The 25,087-nt window shown below is 41.8% G+C and overlaps 1 protein-coding gene across 1 annotated transcript in view; it reads right to left on the reverse strand.

Moving 5' to 3' along the window:
- LOC308512203 (ubiquitin carboxyl-terminal hydrolase 9X-like) overlaps positions 1-25,087 on the reverse strand; it is a 254,107-nt gene that overhangs the window by 81,242 nt on the left and 147,778 nt on the right. The window contains exons 22-24 of the mRNA XM_081082000.1: positions 24,111-24,241; positions 22,920-23,198; positions 5,070-5,195 (exon numbers count right to left, since the gene is read on the reverse strand). Coding sequence (XP_080938126.1) covers positions 5,070-5,195; positions 22,920-23,198; positions 24,111-24,241 — 536 coding nt within the window. The remainder of the gene's footprint in view (positions 1-5,069; positions 5,196-22,919; positions 23,199-24,110; positions 24,242-25,087) is intronic.

A 25,087-nucleotide genomic window follows, 5' to 3' on the forward strand; every position in this document is an offset into this window, starting at 1 on the left:
ACCATGTTCATGGATCAGAATTAACATCATTAAAATGTCCATACTACCCCAAGCAATCTACAGATTTAATGCAATCCCCATTAAAATACCAACAGCATATTTCATAGACCTAGAACAAACTCTCCAAAAACTTATATGGAAGAAAAATAGTCCCCAAATAGCCACAGCAATCTTGAGAAAAAAGAACAAAGTTGGAGGGATCACAATACCAGGTATCAAGCTATATTTACAAAGCCACTGTTCTCAAAACTGCCTGGAACTGGCACAAGAACAGACATATAGACCAACGGAATAGAACAGAGAACCCAGAAATCAACCCAGGCTATTATGCTCAATTAATATTTGACAAAGGAGGAAAGAGTATACAAAGGAGTCAAGACAGTCTCTTCAATAAATGGTTTTGGGAAAATTGGACAGATACATGTAAAAAAATGAAACTAGACCATCAACTTACACCATTCACAAAAATAAAATGGATAAAGGATTTAAATATAAGATAGGAAACCATAAAAGTCTTACAAGAATCCACAGGCAGCAAAATATCAGACATATGTCATAGCAGTATTTTTATTGATACAGCTCCTAGAGCAGGGATCCTCAAACTTTTTAAACAGGGGGCCAATTCACTGTTCCTCTGACCGTTGGAGGGCCGGACTATAGTTTAAAAAAAAACTATGAACAAATTCCTATGCACACAGCGGTGGCAAAAACACCCAGCGGGCCAGATAAATGTTTTCGGTGGGCCTCATGTGGCTGGCGGGCCGTAGTTTGAGGACCTCTGTCCTAGAGCAATGGAAACTATGGAGAAAATAAACAAATGGGACTACATCAAAATAAATAGCTTCTGTACAGCAAAGGAAAGCATCAACAAAACAAGAGAGCCCACTCCATGGGAGAACATATTGGCCAATGCTGTAACCAATAAGGTTTTAATCTCCAAAATTTATAGGGAACTCATACAACTTAACAAAAGGAAGATAAGCAATCCAACAATCCAATAAAAAAATGGGCAAAGGAACTAAATAGACCCCTTTTGAAAGAGGACATACATAAGGCTGAGAGACATATTAAACATATTAAAACATGCTCAAAGTCACTAAACATCCGAGAGATGCAAATCAAAATAACAATGAAGTACCATTTCACACACCTGTTAGAATGGCTATCATCAACAATAAGTGTTGGCGAGAATGAGGAGGAAAAAGGAACCCTTGTACACTGCTGGTAAGAATGCAGACTGGTGAAGCCACTATAGAGAACAGTATGGAGTTTCCTCAAAAAACTAAAAATGGAACTCCCATTTGACCCAGTAATCCCACTTCTAGGAATATATCCCAAGAAACCAGAAACACCAATCATAAAGAATATATGCACCCCTATGTTCATAGCAGCACAACTTAATAGCTAAGATTTGGAAACAGCCTAAGTGCTCATCAGCAGAAGAGTGGATTAAAAACTGTGGTACATTTATACAATAGAATACATGCTGCTGTAAAAAAGAAGGAACTCCTACCATTTCCAACAGCATGGATGGAACTGGAGAGCGTTTGCTAGCAAAATAGGCCAGTCAGAGAAAGATATATATCACATGATCTCACTCACTTGTGGAATATAATGAACAATAAAAACTGATAACAAAAACAGATCCAGAGATACAGAAGCATTCAACTGACCATCTAATCTCAGAGGGAAGGTGGGGGGTGGAGGGTTGGGGGAGACCTAAGAGATCAACCAAAGGACTTGTATGAATACATATAAGCATAATCCATGAACACAGACAGTAGGGTGAGGGCATATGTTGGGAGGGTGAGGGAGGGGGAGAGAACTAGGGACAGTTCAATGGGGGAAAAGGAGACATATTTAATACTTGTTTGATTTTTTACAGAGAGGAAGGGAGAGTGATAGAGAGTTAGAAACATTGATGAGAGAGAAACATCAATCAGCTGCCTCTTGCACATCATCTACTGGGGATGTGCCCGCAACTAAGGTACATGCCCTTGACCAGAATTGAATCTGGGACCCTTCAGTCTGCAGGCCGATGCTCTATCCACTGAGCCAAACAGGTTATGGCCATATTTAATACTTTAAACCATAAAGAAATAAAAAATGATATAAACTACAAATATCCTATCTAATAAAAGAGAAACATGGTAATTAGCCGTACATCCGCTCCCCTTCCCATTGGCTTATCAGGGCGATATGCAAATTAACTGCCAGCCAAGATGGCTTCAAGCCAGGCAGCTTGAAGCTAACATGAGACTTGCTTGCTTAAGTGATGGAGGAAACCAACGTTCCCCACCTGCCTTGCTGGCCTCTGAGCTTGCAGTTTGAAACATTGTTACAAATATAGAAGCTAAACAAAACCCCAGAAACCTGCTTTCAGCCCTCCCGGATCTCAGAGCTGGAGTTGATACAGTGTTTCGATTATAGAACCCAAACAAACCAGATACCTGCTTTCAGCAGCGGAAGCCTCAGAGCTGGGGCCAGAGCTAAAGCTGGCCAAGAATAAACAAAGAAAAAAGAAAACAAGGAGCGGTTGGGGGCTTCAGTCACCCACCAGCCTGAAAACAGCCCTCAGCCCCTCACCCAGACTGGCCAGGCACCCCAGTGGAGACCCCCACCCTGATCCAGGACACCCTTCAGGGCAAACCAGCCGCCCCCACCCATGCACCAGGCCTCTATCCTATATAGTAAAAGGGTAATATGCCTCCCAGCACCAGGATCAGCGGAGCCGCGAGGCCTCCCGGCACCGGGATCAGCGTGACTGGGAGCAGCGCCCAAACCCCCTGATCGCCCTGTGGCTCTGTGTGTGACAGCGGGCGGGGCCACAACCTCCCTATCCACCCTGCTCTGTTCGTGACAGGGGAAGGAGCCCCAACACCCTGAACAGCCCTGCTCTGTGCCTGATAGCGGGGAGTTCCCCAAGCCCCTGATCGCCCTGCGGCTCTGGTGCAGCGCACCAATCCCCTGATCGGCCCTGCTCTGTGTGTGACAGGGTGCAGCACCCCAACCTCACCCCCACCCCCCGGGTCCTGCTCTGTGTGTGAGAGGGTAGAGCCATAACCTCCCCATCGGCCCTGCCCTGAGTGTGAGAGTGGCAGCGCCCCAACCCTCTGATTAGCCCTGCTCTTTGGGTGATAGAGGGTGGCGCCTCAACCCCCTGATCCTCTCTACTCTGTGTGTGACAGGAGGCGGTGCCCTAACTCCCCTATCGACCCTACTCTGTGAGTGACAGGGGGAGCTCCCCAACCCCCTGATGGGCCCTGCTCTGTGCGTGATAGAGGGCGGCACCCCAACCCCCTGATCCGCCCTGCTCAGTGTGTGACAGGGGGTGGTGCCCCAACTCCCCTATCAGCCCTACTCTGTAAGTGACAGGGGGGAGCTCCCCAACCCCCAGATCGACCCTGCTCTGTGCGTGACAGGGTCCGGAGCCCCAACCCCCTTGATGGGCCCTGCTCTGTGCGTGACAGGGGGCAGCGCCCCAACCCCGATTGGCCCTGCTCTGTGCGTGACAGGGGGTGGCGCCGCAACCTCCCCATTGACCCTGCCTTGAGTGTGACAGGGGGCGGTGCTCCAACCCCCCAATCGGCCCTACCCTGAGTGTGACTGAGGGTGGCATCGCAACCTCCTGATCGGCCCTGCTCTGTGCATGACAGGGCCTGGCGCCCCAACTCCCCAATCAGCCCTGCTCTGAGCCCGACCAGGGGCTGCACCTAGGGATTGGGCCTGCCCTCTGCCACCCAGGAGCAGGCCTAAGCCAGCAGGTCGTTATCTCCTGAGGGGTCCCAGACTGCAAGAGGGCACAGACCGGGCAGAGGGACCCCCCGAGTGCACAAATTTTTGTGCACCGGTCCTCTAGTATAAAATAACATTGTAAAGTTTACAAATCATGCTGATTTACATAATCCAGATACTAAACAGTACACAATACAATAAACCCTCGATTTTGTGGACCTCAATTTAATGGACTTCATTTTTAATGAACAGTATTTCTGGTCTGTATGTCACTTATGAAAATTAACAACCAGTCAATTTAAGAATGGTTTTAATTAAGATTTTCTTATAATTAAATTAACAGGTTATTTTTTTTGTTATTATCTCACTATTAGTTTTACCAAGTAGGCCTATGTTGGAAAAACACCAGTAATTTTGCCACAATAAATAAATATTACATATCTAAACCTATAGTCTATATATTTAAGTCCAAGAGTTACCAGTTGTAAACAATTTTCAAGGAATGATTAGCAGGTAATGACCCCCCACCTCAAGGAGTAATTGGTTCTGTTGTTTTGTGGAGCAACTTTCCGCAGTTTTAACATGTGTAGGGGGCGTGGGGTATGTTCCAAAGTGTGCTAAGCCGTGTGACTCAGCTGTGTGCATTAGTTTATTCAAGGTGACTGGTGAATGTATGCATTTACTACACCTATTCAGTATAAACTTAAAATTATAGTTATATGAAAATTTTGTGTAAAATTAAACTTTTCACACATTATTAATTTTAATTACACAAGTAAAAACAAATAAACTAATTTGTCAATTTTAACATATGCATTTAGAAAACCTATTACAAATAGACTTTCTGTTTTAAAGGACATTTCGTCACCTGAACTAGTCTATTATACTGAAGTTTTACTGTACGATTTTATTTATGTAAAATTTATGAAAGTGAACATGACTGTACAGTGACAAAAGCAGATAAAAGATTGCCTGGAATAAGGAGCAGAAAACTTTTGGGGACTAGTGAAAATGCTATTTGCTCAGTACATCATGCATAGTTTAAGTAACTGTCATAACTCACTGAATTCTTTATTTTGATTTAGCTTATGCAATATATATTATGCCTTCAAAAGCCTGTTTAAAAGTTTTTAAAAGTACTTTTTAAAGTACTAATGTTAGCAGATAACACTGCATACAACTTTATGAAACTTTAGCTAAAATAAGAGGTAAAGTGAAATGGTCTCAGAACATTTAACCTGAAATTGTGATATTCTTTATTTATGAGTAAGTAGAGACTGGACCAGATTAATAAAACATTCAAGATCTCAGAGCTTTCATAGTTTAATACTAACCTCACTGGATATTTGTTGAGCAAGATGTATTGATACATTCCTAAGCATGCACTCAGATGATGGATTAGGAATGCTCAGAAGGGCATTTTGTAGTACCACTGCTTGACTGTGAGTAACTTGGTTAATCTGAAAAAAAAAAAAAGTTAACCGTCTTATTAGGAGTAAAAAACTTGTATATAACTAAATTTCAAGTGTTAGGTACATAATAAAAGCTCAACTATTTGCTCCTCATTCAGTACCACTGTTTAGATATTATCCTTTTGCCATATTCACTGTAAATGTATGTTTTGCATAAAAAACAATTCAAATTACCAACACTGTAAACCTCTCTAAGTTACCTTTTCAAGTGAGAATGCTCTTCTGCAAATTCGAATTTCAGATGAATTCAATATTGTTCCTACAACTGGGTTCACTTTTATTTGCCAGCTTTGAAAAACTCTTTTTAACATGTCTCTAGGTAAATCCTCTCCTTAGACCTACTTTCTCAACAGATGGCCATACCTGCCATAATATGACAGAAAAGTGAGGATTCCAGATAAATAAACTTTCAATTTCTTATCCCTTAATCTTTAAGTTTTCTCATTCACTCTTTCAAAAAGTACCTTATTTTGTTCAAAGGTACTTTTGCTACCTGAGCTGTAAAGCTTATCTGAAAACATGCTCAAGTCTCCACAGCTTAATCCCCTATCCTCTCTTTCTTTTGCAGGTTTTTTTTTTTTTTTTTTTTTAATACATGCTTGAAGAAATTCAAGTGTTTATGGGAGTGGTGTCAGAGGAATGGCGACGACATGAGAGAGCTCCTTGTCCTCTCCCTCTAATATTAACAAGTACAATGAAGCATCTAAAGGTGGGCAACCAGGGATAAACAGGGAGATAAGCAAGGAGGAAAGCACAGAGGGCTGGCAGAACCAGCCCTACAGTCAGGAGCTTGAGGCTCAGAAGGCCAGAAGAGGGGAGAAAGCCAGTGAAAGGAACTTCCTTCTGCTGGGAGAATCAGAGAGCAGCTGGGGAATTGGGCAGGGGAGAATAAGGAAGCCCTTCAGGGCAAGCTTCTGAGTTAGCAGATGCCTGATAGATATGGGGTTCTGCCATGTGGGCTGTTGGGCCCATGGTAGTCTTGCAGATAAAGAAACGAAACTACAGAGCCCTGCCACCACTTGGACTCGCAAAACTCGCCTCCTATTGCCCTTGGAATCGTGTATACCAGAGCTGATACAGTAGAATCCTGCTTCCCTCTGTGACTGATGCCCAGGAGGAGTTCGTGTGGTACCCTATGGAAGGCAGGCCCCCAGATGGGACCCTATGGAGGCCATTAAGGTGAGGTCAAAACGAACCCTAACTCCAAGCAGCACAGCTGCACACTCTTTACAGAAGCCATGGAGGTTCAATACTAGGAGAACACAGACATAAAAAACCTCGCAATTCATTGCCATCTACTGGAAAATTTATCTTCAGAGATAAATGTATATGCAAAGGAGGACAACAAATAACATGAAGAACCAGAAAGAAAATGAAAAATCCTTAGAAAGCAAGCTGGAAAACATAAAATATGTAAATGACAGAGGTTTCAAGATTGCAGTTCTGAAAATACTTGAGATGTGAGAAAATACCGATAGGCAATTCAGTGCACTCAAAATAAATCAATGAACAAAAGAAGTAGTTTACCACAGAGATTGAAACTTTAAAAAAGAGCCAATCAGAAATCCTGGAAATGAAACTAAGGAGATTAAGAATAAACTATTGACTATAGAAACCAGTCAACCAAATGGAGAATTAATGGCATAGAAGATAGGAATCAAGAAATGATGCAAAGAGAAGAGAGAGACCGGAGCATAAAGAAAAATAAAAGAACTCTATGAAAAAATTTTCTGACTCCATTTGAAAAAGCTGTATTAAAAATATAGGCATTCCCGAGGCAGAGGAGAGAGAGCATGGGACAGTCTATTCAAACAAATAGTGGATCAGAACTATCCAAACCTATGAAAAGAACTATATCCTTAAATCCAAGAAGCAAACAGAACACCTATTTATGTCAATACAAAAGGCCCATCAAAAATTAATGACAAAGAAAAAATTCTCAAAGCAGCAAGAAAAAAGAAGGAAGTGACCTACAAAGAAAAATACATCAAAATTTCATCCGACTTCTTAGCAGAAACTCTACAAGTCAGAAGAGAGTGGAACTGAATATTCAACCATCTGAGAGAGAGAAATTACCAGCCAAGAATAATTGTTTAAATATGAAGGAGAAAGAAGGTATTCAGAGATATACAGAAGCTGAGGGATTTTATCATTAGAAAACCTCCATTGCAGTAAATACTAAAGGAAATTATTCTATCTGAAACAACAGATGGTTACAACACTACGAGGAAGACCACCAAAATCTTACAGCATTATGAGGGATAATTTATGACAAAAAACAAAAACAAAAACATAAAAGGGAACTGGCATAGGAGTATGAGGATCAGATGCACTCAGAAGAAAAAAGTCATGATGATATATGTAAGTTTATTTTTGATACATCTAAATGGTAGTGACACATAAAAGTCTCCCAAACCAGGACACATAGTTTTAAAAAAGAGGAAGCAGAGAAAAGTAGCATGGAATATCACTAAGCAATAACCAACAGACAGAAACACAAACAAGGCAAATGGAGGCACAGAGTTACCAGAAAACAAAAGATAAAATGGTCTGAATTCACTAATAAAATGGCACAGAGTAGCAGAATGGATTAAAACACACACACACACACACACACACACACACACACACACACACACACACAAAATCCCCCCAACCATGTATTGCCTATAAGAGACACATCTAATGTGCAAAGACAAAGATAGATTCAAAGTAAAAGGGTTGAAAATGATTCTTCAAGTAAAAATATCCACAGAAAAGCTGGTATAGCCATACTTGTATCTGACAAAATAGATTTCAAGATAACAAGAGACAAAGATGACACGTTATAATGATAAAGGAACTCTACATCAGGAAACATAACAATTCTTAATATATATGCACCCAACCAAGGAGCGCTGATATATATAAAACAACTACACATAGAACTACAGAGAGAAACAGATCAAAACACAATCATAGTTGGAAACTTTTAAATTTCATTGACAGCTCTAGATAGATCAACCAAACATAAAATCAATAAAGTAATATCGGCCTTCAATGAAACACTAGACCAAATGGACGTAATTGACATTTATAGAAGCTTTTATTCCAGAACATGAGATATGCATTCTTCTCCAGTGCACATTAGATCACAAAACTACCACTGACAAATACTAGAAGATTAAAATTATACCAAGCATATTCCTTGACCACTAATGCCTTGAAGTGAGAAATTAACTGGAAAAGGAAGTAAAGAGATCCACAAATATGTGGGGATTAAACAACATACTACTAAAAAGTGACTGGTTCAAAGAAGAAATAAAAGTTGAGATTAAAAGATATAAAGAGTCAAATGAGAATGACAACTTTCAAAACTTCTGAGATCCAGCAAAAGTAGTAATAAGAGGGAAGTTTATATCATTGCAGGCCTTTCACAAGAAACAAGAGAAATCTCAAATAAACAACCTAACATCACATCTTAAAGTGCTAGAAAAGGAAGAACAAAAGTCAGTAGAAGAAAGAAAATAATAAAAATTAGAGCAGAAATGAATGAAATGAGAAAAGACTGTACAAGAAAACAAAACAAAGAGCTGGTGCTTTGAAAAGATTAATAAAATTGAAAACCCATGACTAAACTCACTAAGGAAAAAAGGGAAAAGAAACATATAAATAAAATCAGAAATGAAAGAGAAGTCACCAGAAGACATAAGAAATATATGAATGATTGTACTAGAATAATATGAAAAACTACATGCCATCAAATTCAATAATCCAGAAGAAATGGGTTAAGTTCCTAGAATTATATAACCTTCCTAGTTTAAATCATGAAGAATTAAAAAAAAAATCTAAATAGATGGATCAGTAGTGAGGAAATTGAAATCACCATCAAGTTCTCCTGTCTCCATCGCGGCTTGTGGTCTTCCCACCATGGCTCTGATGTGGGGGCTACCCCAAGAGCTAGCCGAGGCCATGGCCAGGGGCTGGGTGCTGGTGGTGGGTGTGGGCGGCATAGGCTGTGAGCTCCTCAAGAACCTCATGCTCACCGTGTTCTCCCACATTGACCTGATTGAACTAGATAATATTGATGTCCGCAATCTCAACAGGCAGTTTTTGTTTCAAAAGAAACATGTTGGAAGATTAAAGGCCCAGGGTGATAAAGAAAGTGTACTACAGTTTTATCTGAAAGCTAATATCATAGCCTACCATGACATGGTATGAAGTATGAAGTATACTCTAATTATTATGTTGCAAAATTGTTTTGAATTTTTAAAGTTTTATTACAGTATGATATTTTTATTAGTCAAAAATAACCCAAAAACCTCCCAAAAAACAAAAGTTCAGGACCAAGTAGCTTCACCAGTGAATTCTACCAAACATTCAAAGAAAATTGAAAACCTTTTCTTCCTCAAACTCTACCAGAAAATTAAAGAGGCAATACTTCCTAACACATTCTTTGAGGCCAATATAACCCTGACTCCAAAACCTGACAAAGACAACACAACAAAATAAAACTACAGACCAATATCTCTGATGAATACGAATGCAAAAATCCTAAATAAAATACTAGCTAATCCTATCTAATAAAAGACAAAAAGAGTAATTGTACCTTCGCTATGCTTCCCATTGGCTAATTTGCATACTGCAGGCAGGGCTGGCCAATGCCAGACACCATCTGGCCCCGTGTGTGGCCCTAGGAGGCCGGACTTAGGGACCCCCGTGTGCAGCCTAAACCCCATGTGCCTAAGCCCTGGCCCCAGCTGGAGCCCCCATGTGCCGCCTAAGCCCTGCTGCCAGCTGGGACCCCATGGGGATCCCAGAGCAGGCAAGTGTGGAGGACAGGCAGCCCCCAGCAGGGCCTGCCCCTGGTCTCTGCAGTGTTCTGGTAATCCATAAGCAGGAAAGTGCAGCCTGCAGGCAGCACCCCATTCTGGCCACAGCTCAAGGGAGAGAAAAACATGCAGTGGAGGCCAGGAGCCTGAGAGTTCAACACAGAGGGGCGCCTGCTCCAAGCCTCCATAGTGTGGCTGGGGCCAGGCCTCCAGCAGACACACACACTCACACTCACACACACACACATACACACACAGTGTCTGCTTTGAGCCTCCAATGCAGCTGGAGGCAGGCCCCCAGCAGACACACACACACAAACACACACACACAGGATGCCTACTCCGAGCCTCTGCTGCCAGACTGTGGCCATCAGTAGGACATCCACTGAGGGCTCCCGGACTGTGAGAAGGGCACGCTGGGCTGAGGGAACCCCACCCCCCAGTGCACGAGGAGGAAGACCACCAAAATCTTACAGCATTATGAGGGATAATTTATGACAAAAAAAAACATAAAAGGGAACTGGCATAGGAGTCAAATATAACAGTGCATCCAAAAAAATACATCACAATCAAATGGGGTTATTCCACAGGCATAAGGATGATTCAACTTATGTGAATCAATCAAGGTAATACAACATATTAACAAAAGAAAGGGTAAAAATCATGTGATCTTATCAATAGAAGAAGAAAAGCATTTGATATGTTGCAACATCCATTTATGATTAAAACACGCAACAAAAAGGAAAGTACCTCAACATAATAAAAGTCATCTATGATAAATCCTCAGCTAATATCATTCTTTAAAAAAATATGTATATCTTATTGATTTTTTTACAGAGAGGAAGAGAGAGGGATAGAGCGTTAGAAACATCAATGAGAGGTTAACACCGGAGTTTGCTGCCTCGAACAACCACTTCAAAAATACAACTAAAAGACGGAATGGACATCATCCAGAACCACAGGAAGGCTGGCTGAGTGGAAGTTCTACAACTAGGAGGAAAGAGAAAAGCATACCAAGACTCAGAGGAGGTGCAGTGCGGAAGTAAAATACTAAGGTGCGGAGTGCATGCGCAGTGGTCTGGCGGCTGAGGGCGTGGTTGTCGTTTTCAATCGGGAGGGAGTCTCAGGCTCTGAGCTCCAATTCCGGGCGAGTCTCTAGGGACCCAGACTCATACGGGAGACGTGGGACTATCTGGCATTGCTCAGAACCCTAGGGCAGCTTTCTCTCCATGGGGCTTGCAGCAATTAAAGGGACACTGAGAAACAGAGCCTCTGAGGGCAAGACCAAGAGCAGCCATAATTGCTAACCCCACCCTGTTGATCCTGTGAGACCCGCCCCGCCCAAGTCCTGCAGGGAGACTTTTGCTGGATAGCCTCAGGCAAAGGCTAGGTTAGCACCTCCCTAGAGATCCAGGAGCCAGGAAGCTCAGAGGTCAGAGTGGGACCATCCAGTTTGCAGCTCTGTGGAACCATAAAAGACACACTCAGGGGGCAGACTCAGTGAGCACCAAAGCCCCATCGAAGCAAGTCTTGCCCCAGAGAGGTGTCTCCAGCACAGAAGTTCTCCCACTGCAGACACAGCTGATTCTCACAGCCAATTGGCCTGGAGGTCAATTCCTCACAGTGATAACTACAACAATGAAGGCTTAATTACAACAAGACTGTGCACAAAGCCCACAAGGGGGTGCACCAAGAGTGTCTACCTAAGGTAACTGGGACACTTAGCACAGAAAGGCATTCTATCGACACAGCGGAGCATAAAAAAATGCCGAGACAAAGAAACAGGACACAAACGACAGAATAACCTCTTAAACAACACAAACCTCTTTGGAGGAAAGCAAACTACTGGATATAGAGTTCAAAACCACACTTTTAAGGTCTTTAAAGAACTGTCTAGAAGCCGCCGATAAATAAGGCCCTTGAAAAGACTGGTGAGACCGCCGATAAATGTAGTGAGATCCTCAAGAAGACTGGTGAAACCCTCGATGTTGTGATAAAGAACCAACTAGAAATTAAGCATACACTGACTGAAATAAAGAATATTATATAGACTCCCAACAGCAGACCAGAGGGTCGCAAGAATCAAGTCAAAGATTTGAAATACAAAGAAGCAAAAAAAACCCAACCGGAAAAGCAAAATGAAAAAAGAATCCAAAAATACGAAGATAGTGTAAGGAGCCTCTGGGACAGCTTCAAGCGTACCAACACCCTAGTAATTATTATAGGGGTGCCAGAAGAAGAGAGAGAGCAAGATATTGAAAACCCCTTTGAGGAAATAATGACAGAAAACTTCCCCTTCCTGGTGAAAGAAATAGACTTACAAGTCCAGGAAGCGCAGAGAACCCCAAACAAAAGGAATCCAAAGAGGACCACACCAACACACATCATAATTAAAATGCCAAGAGCAAAAAAAAAAAAAAAAAAAGAGAATCCTAAAAGCAGCAAGAGAAAGAAAATCAGTTACCTACAAGGGAGTACCCATACGACTGTCAGCTGATTTCTCAACAGAAACTTTGCAGGCCAGAAGACAGTGGCAAGAAATATTCAAAGTGATGAATACCAAGAACCTACAACAAAGACTACTTTATCCAGCAAAGCTATCATTCAGAATTGAAGGTAAGATAAAGAGCTTCACAGATAAGAAAAAGCTAAAGGAGTTCATCACCACTAAACCAGTATTATATGAAATGCTGAAAGGTATCCTTTAAGAAGAGGAAGAAGAAGAAAAAGGTAAAGATACAAATTATGAACAACAAATACACATCTATCAACAAGTGAATCTAAAAACAAGTGAATAAATAATCTGATGAACAGTATGAACTGGTGATTGTATTAGAATCAGGGACATAGAAAGGGAATGGACTGACTATTCTTGGGGGGGGAAAGGGGTGTTGGGGTGAGGGAAGAGACTGGACAATAATCGTGCACCTATGGATGAGGACAGTTGGTGGGGACTGAGGGCGGAGGGTGGGGTGGGAACTGGGTGGAGGGGAGTTATGGTGGGAAAAAAGAGGAACAAATGTAATAATCTGAACAATAAAGATTTAATTAAAAAAAAAAAAAAGAATAGAAACATCAATGAGAGCGAACCATTGATCAGCTGCCTCCTGTACACTCCCTACTGGGGATGTGCCCTCAACCAACGTACACGCCCTTGGCCGGAATTGAACCTGGGATCCTGGAGTCTGCAGGCTGACGTTCTATCCACTGGGCCAAACTGGTCTGGGCTAATATCATTCTTAATGGTGAAAAAATGAAACCACTCTGCATGGCAGCCTGCTAGCCACCAACTGCCCCCCCCCCCCCCACACACACTGGCCATCTCACCCATAACTGCCCCTCCTTTGGCAGCCTACTCACCCCCAACTACTCCCCCTGCCATCCTGGTCATCTCCTACTTCCTCCCCCATTGGCTGATAGCCCCCAACTGTCCCCTACTGCTAGCCTGATCACCCCCAACTGCCCCCGCTTGCTGGCCTAATCACCCCTAACCACCTCTGCCTTGGCCCTGCCATCTTGGCTTTGTCGGAAGGTTTCCTACTCTAATTAGCATATTACCCTTTTATTAGTATAGACTAGAGGCTTGGTGCATGAAATTTCTACATGGGTACGGTCCCTAGGCCTGGCCGGCGATCAGGGCCCATTTCTGGGGCAACTGGAGGGGCAAAGGGGGGATCCCTCATGGCACATGCCTTGGCCGGCCTGGCACCACCTACTTGGTGGCCCTGCCCCCTGCTGCCACAGCCGGTCGCCTTCCTCTGTGGGGTGATCAGGGGGTCCCCTCTGGCACCCACCTTGGCGTCACCTGCTCACTGGCACTGCCCCCTGCCGCCTCCGCCAGTCACCTCCCTCTGTGGGGCAAATGATGGGGCTATCAGGGGACCCCTGCTGGCACCCGCCTTGGCAGGCCTGGGGCCTGTGGACAGCTCCTGCATTGAGCGTCTGCCCTCTGGTGGTCAGTGCATATCATAGCAACCAGTTGTTGTGTTGATCGTTCCACCATTTGGCCAATTTGCATATTAGTCTTTTATTATATAGGACAGATAGTGCTGGATGACCTCAACATAGCAATAAGGCAAAAGAAAGAAAAAAAAAGGCATCTAAATAGGAAGGGAAGAAGTAAAGGTGTTACTTTTTGCAGAAGACATGGTTCTGTACATAGAACAACCTTTTAGGAACAATGAACAAATACAGTCAGGTTGCAAGATACAAAATCAAGGTATAATAATCCATTGCCATCCTCTATACTAACAACAAACTCCGGAAAAAAAGAAAAAAACAATTATTTTTGCAGTTGTAACCAAAAGAATAAAATACCTGGGGATAAACTTAGCAAAGAATGTAAAAGACCTATATACTGAAAATTGCAAAGCATTATTAAAAGAGATAGAGAAAGACACAACAAAATGGAAAAATATCTCATATTCATGGATTGGAGGAATCAACATACTAGTAGCTAAAATGGCCACATCACCTAAATCAATATACAGATTTAATGCAATCCCCATCAAAATCTCAATGTCATTTTTTGAAGAATTAAAAAAGAGGAATCATCAGAGTTCTAGAGACCCCCCCCCCAAAAAAAACAAAACAAAACCCCAAACAGCCAAGGCAATCCTGAGAAAAAAGATGTGATGCTTAAAAAAAAAGAATGAATCGGAGATATCATATTACCTGACTTCAAATTATACTACACAGCTCCGATAATCAAAACAGTATGGTACTGGCAAAGAAAGAGACACACAGATCAATGGAACAGAATAGTGAAACCAGCTATAATTCCATATGTATTTGGACAGATAATTTTTGACAAAAAGCCAGAAACACACAATAGAGTAAAGCTAGTCTCTCCAATAAATGATGCTGGGAAAACTGGAAAGCCATGTGGAAAAGAATTCACTAGATTCGAGTCTGTCTCCCAGTACAAAAATTAATTCAAAATGGATCAAAGACCTAAGTATAAGATCCAAAACAGTAAGTTTCATAGATGAAAATCTAGGTAGCAAACTTACGGACTCTGATGGTAGAGAACATTTTATGAACTTGAACCCAAAGGCAAAGGAAGTAAAGGCAAAAATAAAGGAATGGGACTATATCAAACTAAAAAGCTTTTGTACAGCAAAAGAAACTGACAACAAAACAAAGAGGCAGGCAACCATATGGGAGATGGTATTTGCAAACAGTAGATCTGACAAGCGTTTAATTTCCAAAATATATAAAGAACTCACAAAACTTAACACCAAACAAAGCATGCAATTCAAAAGTGGGCAGAGGATCTGAAAATACACCTCTCCCAAGAAAACATATGAACAGCCAATAGATATATTAGATGTTCAACCTCACTGGCAATAAGGGAAATACTAATCAAAACTATAATGAGATACCACCTCACACCAGTTAGAGTGACCATTATCAACAAGATAAGCAATAACAAGTGTGGGAGAGATTCTGGAAAACAGGGAACTCTCATCTATTGCTGGTGGGGATGTATACTGGTACAATCACTGTGGAAAGCAGTCTTGCAATTCCTAAAAAAACAAAAACAAAAACAAAAACAAAACCCACCTGAGATTAGAGCTACTATATGACCTAACAGTTCTTCTCCTGGGTATATGCCTGAAAACTTCACAATCATGATTTGTGAAGATATATGCACCTTATTTTCATTGCAGCATTATTCATAGTGGCCATGACATGCAAACAACCAACGTGTCCTGTGATAGAGGGCTGGATAAAGAAGATGTGGTGGATATATACAATGGAACAGTAGTTAGCCAAAAGAAAGGATGAAATAGTGCCATATGTAACAACATGTATGAACCTTGAGAAAGTTATGGAAAGTAAAATGTCAGTCAGAAAAGCTAAGTACTATATAATTTCACTCAAATGTGGGAAGTAAAACTGAAACTTGTGAAGAAAAACTTGTGATGATTGCCAAAGGGGGAAAAAGAAGGACCCAATATAAGGTGACAGATTTGACCCTGGGTGGTGGGCACACTGTGCAATATATAGATCTTGAAACTAGAAACCTGTACCTGAAACAAGTATGTTCATGTTCATCAATGTTGCCACAATAAATTTAATATAACAATTAAGTTTAATTAAAAACAAAAGTTTGTGGGGCCGAAACCGGTTTGGCTCAGTGGATAAAGCATAGGTCTGCAGACTGAAGGGTCCCAGGTTCAATTCCGGTCAAAGGCATGTACCTTGGTTGCCGGCACAATCCCAGTGGGAGATGTGCGGGAGGCAGCTGATTGATGTTTCCCTCTCATCGATGTTTCTAACTCTCTATCTCTCTCCCTTCTTCTCTGTAAAAAAAAAAAAAAAAAAAAAAAGTTTGTGGGGATATAAAATATGGCAGAGGAGTAAGTGGATGATGCAAGGACATGCTCCCAAGATCAAACTGGAATTACAACTAAAATACAGAAAAACTCCCTGAATAATCAACTGAAGATTCCCTGGGAAGAACCCTGATACCTGAAACACCAATCAGGAAGAATGCATGCACCCCCATGTTCTTAGCAGCACAATTTACAATAGCTAAGATCTGGAAACAGCCCAAGTGTCCATCAGTAGATGAGTGGATTAAACAGCCGGGGTACATGTATACCATGGCCGATGATGCAGCAGTAAAAAAGAAGAATGTCTTACCCTTTGAGACAGCATAAAGCAGGGGTCCTCAAACTTTTTAAACAGGGGGCCAGTTCACTGTCCCTCATACTGTTGGAGGGCCGGACTATAGTTAAAAAAAACAAACTATGAACAAATTCCTATGCACATTGCACATCTTACTTTGAAGTAAAAAAACAAAACGGGAACAAATACAATATTTGTATTTGCATGTGGCCCGCAGGCCATAGTTTGAGGACCCCTGGCATAGAGGGACCCAGAGAGTGTTAGGCTGAGTGAAATAAGTCAGTCAGAGAAAGACAAGCATCATGATCTCACTCATATTTGGGATCTAATTTAAACAATAAACTGATGAATGGAGTAGATCCAGAGACAAGGAAGCACGGAACAGAGTGTGGAATCTCACAAGGAAGGCAGGGGAGAGTGGGAAGAAATCAACCAAGAACCTTGTATGCGTATATGCATGGCCCATGGACACAGACAATAGGGTGATGAAGGCTTAGAGCAGTGGTTCTCAACCTTCTGGCCCTTTTAATACAGTTCCTCATGTTGTGACCCAACCATAAAATTGTTTTCATTGCTACTTCATAACTGTAATGTTGCTACTGTTATGAATTGTAATGTAAATATCTGATATGCAGGATGGTCTTAGGCGACCCCTGAGAAAGGGTCGTTTGACTGCCAAAGAGATTAATCGGGAGTGGGGGGAGGGAAAGGGGACATATTGTAATAATTTCAACTATAAAGATTTTAAGAAACAAAACAAGAGTTTGTGGTGGTGTTCTTGCAGTCACTAGGTAGATAAAGCATACTTACCAGGTATAATGATGCTAGCCTTTCTCTCTTACCTCTGAGTTTAAATTTTTATAAATTTACTAGTGGCCTGGTGCACAAATTTGTGCACACTGAAAGGGAATTACAAGAAATATTTCAATATCACTATTTGCCCTTTTTCTTGCAGCATCAAGCCTGACTGGCTTCCGTGGGGACCCAGCATCAAGCCCCCACCGGCATCCATGGGGATGCAGCGTCGAGTCCCTGCTGATGCCGTGTGCTATTCCCTCGAGTCCCAGAGTCCCGTGTGGCACTGACCCTGCAGAGTCCCGCCCTGCAGGGTCGGTGCCGCATAGGACTCCCGAGTCCTGAAGTCTGCCCCATGAGGCCGGTGCTGCGTGAGACCTCCCCTGCGACTGGTGCCTCAGGCCTCCCCGATGCACCTTCTGGTCAAGTCCCCACCCACCCACGCACACCTGCCATGCACACAGCCTCCTGGTGATCGGTTGTTACAGCGTGAGGGCGTCACAACCACAGGATTTTTATAATATAGGATACTAGAGGCCCAGTGCATGAAAATTGTGGACTCGGAAGGGGAGGTAGTTCCTCAGCCTGGCCTGCGCCCTTTCGTGTCCGGGAGCCTTTGGGGCCTAAGCTGTCAGCCGGACATCCTTAGTGCTGCGCCGCTATGCTCGCCAAGCATGAGCCCAGCTTCGGGCAGAGCAGTGCTCCCCCTGTGGGAGGGCACTGACCACCACTGGGCAGCTCCTGTGTTGAGAGTCTGTCCCCTGGTGGTCAGTGCACGTCATAGCGAGCAGTTGAGCAACCTTAGCATATCATTAGTATATTACGCTTTGATGGGTTGAATGGCCAACTGGACAACCGGACACTTAGCATATTAGGCTTTTATTATATAGGATGTCTATTCATTGTTACATGGGTATTATTTTAATCCTTTAATTAATATTTGAGGTGCTATCTGCCATGTGCTACTACAAAAAATTTCAAGTAAGAAAATTAGCATAAATGATGAAAGTACAGTGTGGGAGTAGCCATTATGCTTCATTGAGTTAAGTGTCACGTCACTTTTACAATTTGGTCAAGTTATTTCATCTCTTTTTATCTTAATTTTCAGTTATAAAATAGGTGTAGTAAGACTGACATCAAATACAGCTCTATTAATGACTAAAAGGGACAAAGTATAGTAATTAGTATAAAATATATAGCATTTATGTGTGTGTGTGTATATATATATGTATATATATATATGTTTTAACTTACATTAATCCTCACTCAAGGATATTTTTTCTTTCTTTTGAGGATGTGGTAAGGAACACGCAGAGACAGAGTGAAAGAAACATCAATATTAGAGAAAGAGACATTGACTGGTTGCTTCCCGCATGTGTCCCAACCAGGTTGGGGGATAGAGACTGCAACCAAGGTTCGTGTCCTTAACAAAAATCGAACCCAGAAACCTTCAGTCCATTGCTGATGTCTATCCATGGGTAATGGTCTGACCTGGCCTTTGATCATTACTATTTCTCAATAAAATAACTTGCACATAGGTAGAAATAATGTAAGTTTTTAACTTACCTCTATCAATATGTGTGAGAAATATAATAGATACATGGTAGATTATTTATTGAATGAGTAAGAGGTTACATGTTTTAAAAACTAGTAATTCATTTTTACCAATAAATTAGTTTATTTTTTAGGTCAGCAAGGTCTTGTGACACTTTTCTTATACTGAAACCTTGCTTGATAACATCACCATTAATATATTAATTTCCCAATTCAACTCAATAAACTGAGATAAAAATTAGGTATGCTCTGCAGTGTAAAAATAATTGTTTTTTTAACTATAATATTACAGAACTAAATATTTTCTATTCAAAAATCAAGTCCCCAGACTATTCAGGGGAAAAAATTATGTTAAATGAGGAATAATAAAAATAAAAATTTGCAAAAGATACACTAAGTTTACATAAAATATAAATAAATTCTTAAATCTGAGGAAAAATAGCTAAAATTTTATTCAACAGTTATTCTATTTCTCAAATTATAAGCTTTTTTCTTTATATTTTAGGCATTTCTGTAGCAATAATATTTTTAATACTAATTTTGTATTTAGCTCCCTACTAGAAAGTGGGCAACCTGAAATTAGACACTATTATGTACCTTTGCATCCTTAATGGCACATTTTTCTATCTATCCTATTCTATATAATAAAAAAGCAATATGCAAATAGACCGAACAGCAGAACAACCAAACAGGTAGCTAGGATGTACGCTGACCATCAGGGGGCGTGTGTGGATTGTGGCGAATGTCAGCTGTGGTAGGATGGTGGAGCAGGTGAGTGGGGGGGCAAGACCAAGGCAGGGTGCCAGTTGCTATCATTGGGGCAAGCCTCTGGTGGTTACTGAAAGTTCTTTGCTCCTGAGAATACTGCAGTCCCACCAGGCACTGGTGCCTGCCCCACTTGCACCCACTGCTGGCACCAGAGTTCATACTCACTGTCAGTGTCTGGTAGTAGCCCAAATCACTTGGCGCCGTCAGCGGGTGTGAACAATGGCTGTCGTTCCCGATTGTCCCTCAGGGCTTCTTCACCTCCCCCTGCTTCTGAGGGAAGATAGGGACCAGCAGCCACTGTTTGCATCTGCTGCCAGCAATGGACATGCTCACATCCGCTGCCGGTGCCGCCGCTCGCAATCCACTGTCAGCGTTGGCCCAGCTTGCACCTGCAGCCGGTGCCAAAGCTGCCACTCATACCCATTGCCAGCGCTGGCATGCCGGTCCCAATCGCTTGGAGCCGTCAGCGGGTACGAGTGGCAGCTGCTGACCCTGATTGCCCCTGAGGGCTTCTCCACCACCCCTGGTTCCTCAGGGGCGGTGAGAGAGGGGCTACTGGCAGACAGGGGTCACAGTGGGAGGGACCGGGTGGGGATGCAGAGGATGGGCTGAGCCGGACCCCTGTGCATACTGTAGCCTCGGGGCCCACAGATCCTTGCAAGGTGCATAAATTTGTGCACTGGGCCCCTAGTCTGCATATATAAAAAGCCAGTGACCGGAACGCTGAAACAACCAGAATGATGCCCACTGTGGCCAGCAAACCAGGGGGTGGGGCCAGCTGGTCAATCTTCCGCAGCTCTTCCCCCTGGCCGTCCCCGTCCGCAATGGGCCCACCCCACCCCAATATGCTATGCCTCTACCCCCAGCCAGCTCCGCCCCCAATAAGCCCCTGCCAACTGCCCACAGCCCCTCCCCATGGCTGGCCCTGCCCCCAGTTGCCCCCCCGCAATCAGGGGCAGTGCCCATCGACCAATCACCTGCAGTCCCTCCCCCAAGCCAGTCCTGCCCTGATTGGGCCTTGGTCAGGACAGGCTGGCCAGTCAACCTCCTGCCATCTCCTCCCTCTGACAGGCCCAGCCCCCATCTGCTGATAGGACAAGGCTTGATGGACCACACCCATGGAGGAATTCATGCACTGGGTCTCTAGTATATATATAAACTGTTATGAACAATTGCTATGATGTGCACTGACCACCAGGGGCAGATGCTCAATGCAGAAATTACCCCCTGGTGGTCAGTGCGCTCCCACTCAGCCAGAACCCAGGCTCATGCTGGTGAGCACAGCTGTGGTGGAGGCAGCGGCGTAGGTGGAAGGTGTAGTGGAGCTGGGATGAGCGGGAGCGGTGTGTCGCCGGGCCCCAGCTCAGGCTCAGTCTCCTCCCCAGCTGCCTGCTGCTTTATGCATTGCTACATCCCTCAGGGGATGTCGAACTTCTGGTTTCGCCCCAATCCCTGCAGGAATTGGCAGCCCAACAACCCATGATAGGGTCCCAGATTGCCAAAGGGCGCAGGCCTAGCTGAGGGGCCCCATTGGTGCATGTATCTGTGCACCAGGCCTCTAGTCTACACTAATAAAAGAGAAAGATGTAAATTGACCATACCTTCACGACACCTACCAGCCAACCAGGAGTGAGTATGCAAATTAACCCAACAAAGAGGTCAGGTTAATTTGCATACGCAGGCGCTGAGTGGCTGGGGGTAGGGCAGGCGATGACGCAGGCGTTCCGCACTGCCCCAGCTGCTCTGGGCCTCTGGGCAGCGTGGGAAGGCAGAAAGGTGGCTCCAGGCCAGAGCAAAGGCAGAAAGGCGGCTCTGGCAGGAGCGAAGGCTGTGCTGGCAGCCAGGGGAAGGAAGGCCCATTCTTGCACTAATCTTTGTGCATCAGGCCTCTAGTATATCAATACAGAAAAGATATAAAGAGATATAAAATTGCACTGTACATTTACCTCATTGAATTCTGTGGAAGGATCCTGATAGGAACCTACCTATTTTTTAATATATATGTTTTAATTTATTTCAGAGAGGAAGAAAGAGAGGGTAGAGATAGAAACATCAATGATGAGAGAAAATGTTCGATCAGCTACCTCCTGCATGCCCCACACTGGTGATGGAGCCGGCAACCCAGACATGTGCTTTGATTGGGAATCAAACTGAGACCTCTGGCTCATGGGTCAATGTCCAACCACTGATCTATACTGGCTGGGTAAGAACCTACCTGTTTTTATTTGTTCATGTACAAAATCCACAATATAAAGCAATCAAACTTAGAGTGAAGACAAAGCATTATAAATATCTTTTTTAATTTGCTTGTATAAACTACTCTTCTAACCTTTGTAAACAATAAAATTTCAAAACTACATAAATATAGAGAATATTAGTACCCTCAGTACTTACCAACAGAAGGCCTAACTTGTTTTACTAAATTCCCCAGTCAATGACTCTGCCCAGACACCCCAGTATTATTTGAGAAAATCGTAGACATTCTATTTTATTTGAAATGCCTTAGCATTACCCTTTTTTAAAACAAAACCCCAAAATACCGATGTCCTACCTAAATTAATAATTCTAAACACCAATATCTAATCGTTACTCAAAATTCCCTGATTAAAAACTAACCCATTGCTAAAAAAAAATCTGTATTTCTAACCATTTTTATCTTCAGACAGTAATTTTAAAAAATCATAAATAAACTCAGCTTTAGTAAAAATTAAACACCACATTCAACTATTGCATCAAATCTTAGTATATCTTCAGAACAATGGAAAATATGCATCAAGGATGATTCTAGGCCAAAGAGAAAATTTTTGTCTGAGGAGTTATGTTGGTCATAGTGGGAGGACAGGCAGGCTCGTGCCAATTAAATATTTTATTTTATTACTTTACTTTTATATATCTGTCAGTATGGGTTAATGAAAGATTCAGGTCAAGTTTCTATGAGACTTAAAGAACTAAAACCCAAACAGAACACAAGGGGGATGAAGTGTCCTTTGAGAATATTGAAGTCAGCACAGAAAACTTATATTTTAATACAAATATAACTTAATAGGTTGAGTTGAATTTACATTGCTTAAATAAGAGACACTGAGGAATTGAAAAATTAAATATTAACTATAAAATTCATTGTAAAGAGTTAAAAAAATTGTATTACCGGTGTTATGGGATCTGTACCATCTACAACTCGTTGAGAAGCTTCTGTTACAGCACGAACATGACCATAACCTATGGCAGTTAACAACAGTTTGGCAATTTTAAGGCCATTGAGGAATACACCCCTTCGAGTTTCCATATCTGTATTTGGCAGGAAGTTATTTCTTGTTATCATACTCAATACAAGGGGTAAACCACCACTTTTCAAGAAGTGAAATTGAAAATTAGAAGAAGCATCTGCCAAAGGTGCACCAGCAGGCATTAACAAGGCATAAACTACCTAGAAAAGAGGAAGAAAACTTAATTAAAACCCAAAATCATTTATATGCAAAAATATGCACCTCTACATTCATTGCAGCATTATTCACGGTGGCCAATAGCTACAAACAGCCAAAGGGCCCTACGATAGAGGACTGGATAAAGATGATATGGTATTAATACACAATAGAATACTACATGGTCATAAGAAAGGATGAAATAGTGTCATTTACAACAACATGGATGGATCTTGAGATCATTTGCGAAGTGAAATAAGTCAGACAGAAAAAGCTAAGAAGTATATGATTTTACTCATATGTGAAATATAAAACTGAAACAAACACAAGCAGCAGTGTGGTGGTTGCCAGAGGGAGGGGGTGGGGAAAGAAAGGGGTCCTAATATGAGGTGACAGGGTGGTGGGGACATGGTCCTATATACAGATTTTGTAAATTAGTAATCCACACATGAAACCTCTATTTTCATGTTGACTAATGTCACCCCAATAAAATAAAAACTAAAAACTAAATAAAAAATAAAGTTAATGACAGAGCTAAAAAAAAAATTAAGAAGTGATTTTTTAAATTGTTTTTTCATTGATTTTTACGGAGAGTAAAAAAGAGAGGGAAAGACAGAAAGAAACATCAATGTGAGAGAAACAAATCGATTGGTTGCCTCCTGCACAGGTGGGGGAGGAGCCTGCAACTGAGATGTGAGGTACGTGCCCTTAACCGGAATCGAACCTGGGTCTCTTTGGTCTGTAGGATGATGCTCTATCCACTGAGCCAAACTAGGTAGGGCAGGAATAATTTAAAACTTAACTTCCTCTATCATCATTACTAAGAAATTTTTAACTATTTCAAAAGATAATCTTATATATTTTTATATTACCATGTGATAATAAAAATTTCAGTTTTGTAAAGAAAGAAAAATAACCTCGGTTAGGTATAGCACTTGGGAGGCAGAAGGACCAAAGAAAAGTGAATCAAGAGATGGTACAAGGTCATTTTCTTCAAGTTTTGCACGGTCCAAACAAATAGCTCGTAGTTTTTCTATTGTTGTGGTATCTGCAAATAACAACAACAACAAACCCAAAACATAGGTTAGTTTAAAATATAATTCTTATGCTAATAAATCACATTGGATATATTGATATACTGATTAGTATTATTGTTAATCTGAAACATAATAATTATGAGTTAGGCTGATTATAAGATAAAATGTTAAAAAATTTAACCAGAACTAAACTGGTTAATAATAAACCAGAACTCTTTAATCATTAACCCAAAATATGAAGGAAAGTTTTCCTATCCAGACTTCAAATCAACATGTCCTCCTTTAATATAAGAGACAGAAAACATAATTATAAAACCCCACAACACTAAAAAGGAATTAGTTTTTCTTGAAATACATAGGACACAGCTACTTCCACCAAGTTAAATTGCCTCACATGACATTCTTCATGAGCTATTTTTGCTTTATTGAAAGAAAGGTGAGTTTCAAGAAAAGAACTAAAGATACAACTATTTAATGTATAGCTAAAAGAAAGCAAAGCCTTGCATTTTCCTTTTATTATAAAGATGTGACACTTTTAAAAACTATGAAAAGATACATTGAGAAGAAAATCCTCTCTTGGAAGAAAATAGCAGTAAGTCTTCATGATCTTAGGTTAGGCAATTTCTTATACATGATACCAAATTATAAATGAACGGAAAAAAGAGATAAAAATGGACTGCTCCACTATTAAAATATTTTGTCCAAAATATGACATTAGTGAAAAGAGGAAAAGAGGACAGCAATATTTATGTTAAATAAAAGGCTAATATGCAAAGTGTCCCCTAGAGAGTTTGACATGGAGTTCAATTGCTCTCTATAATGTGTGCTGACCACCAGAGGGTGGCAAGGAACATGGT

Source organism: Myotis nattereri (genome assembly GCF_964212035.1).
Source record: "Myotis nattereri genome assembly, chromosome: Y".
Taxonomy (NCBI): Eukaryota; Metazoa; Chordata; class Mammalia; order Chiroptera; family Vespertilionidae; genus Myotis; species Myotis nattereri.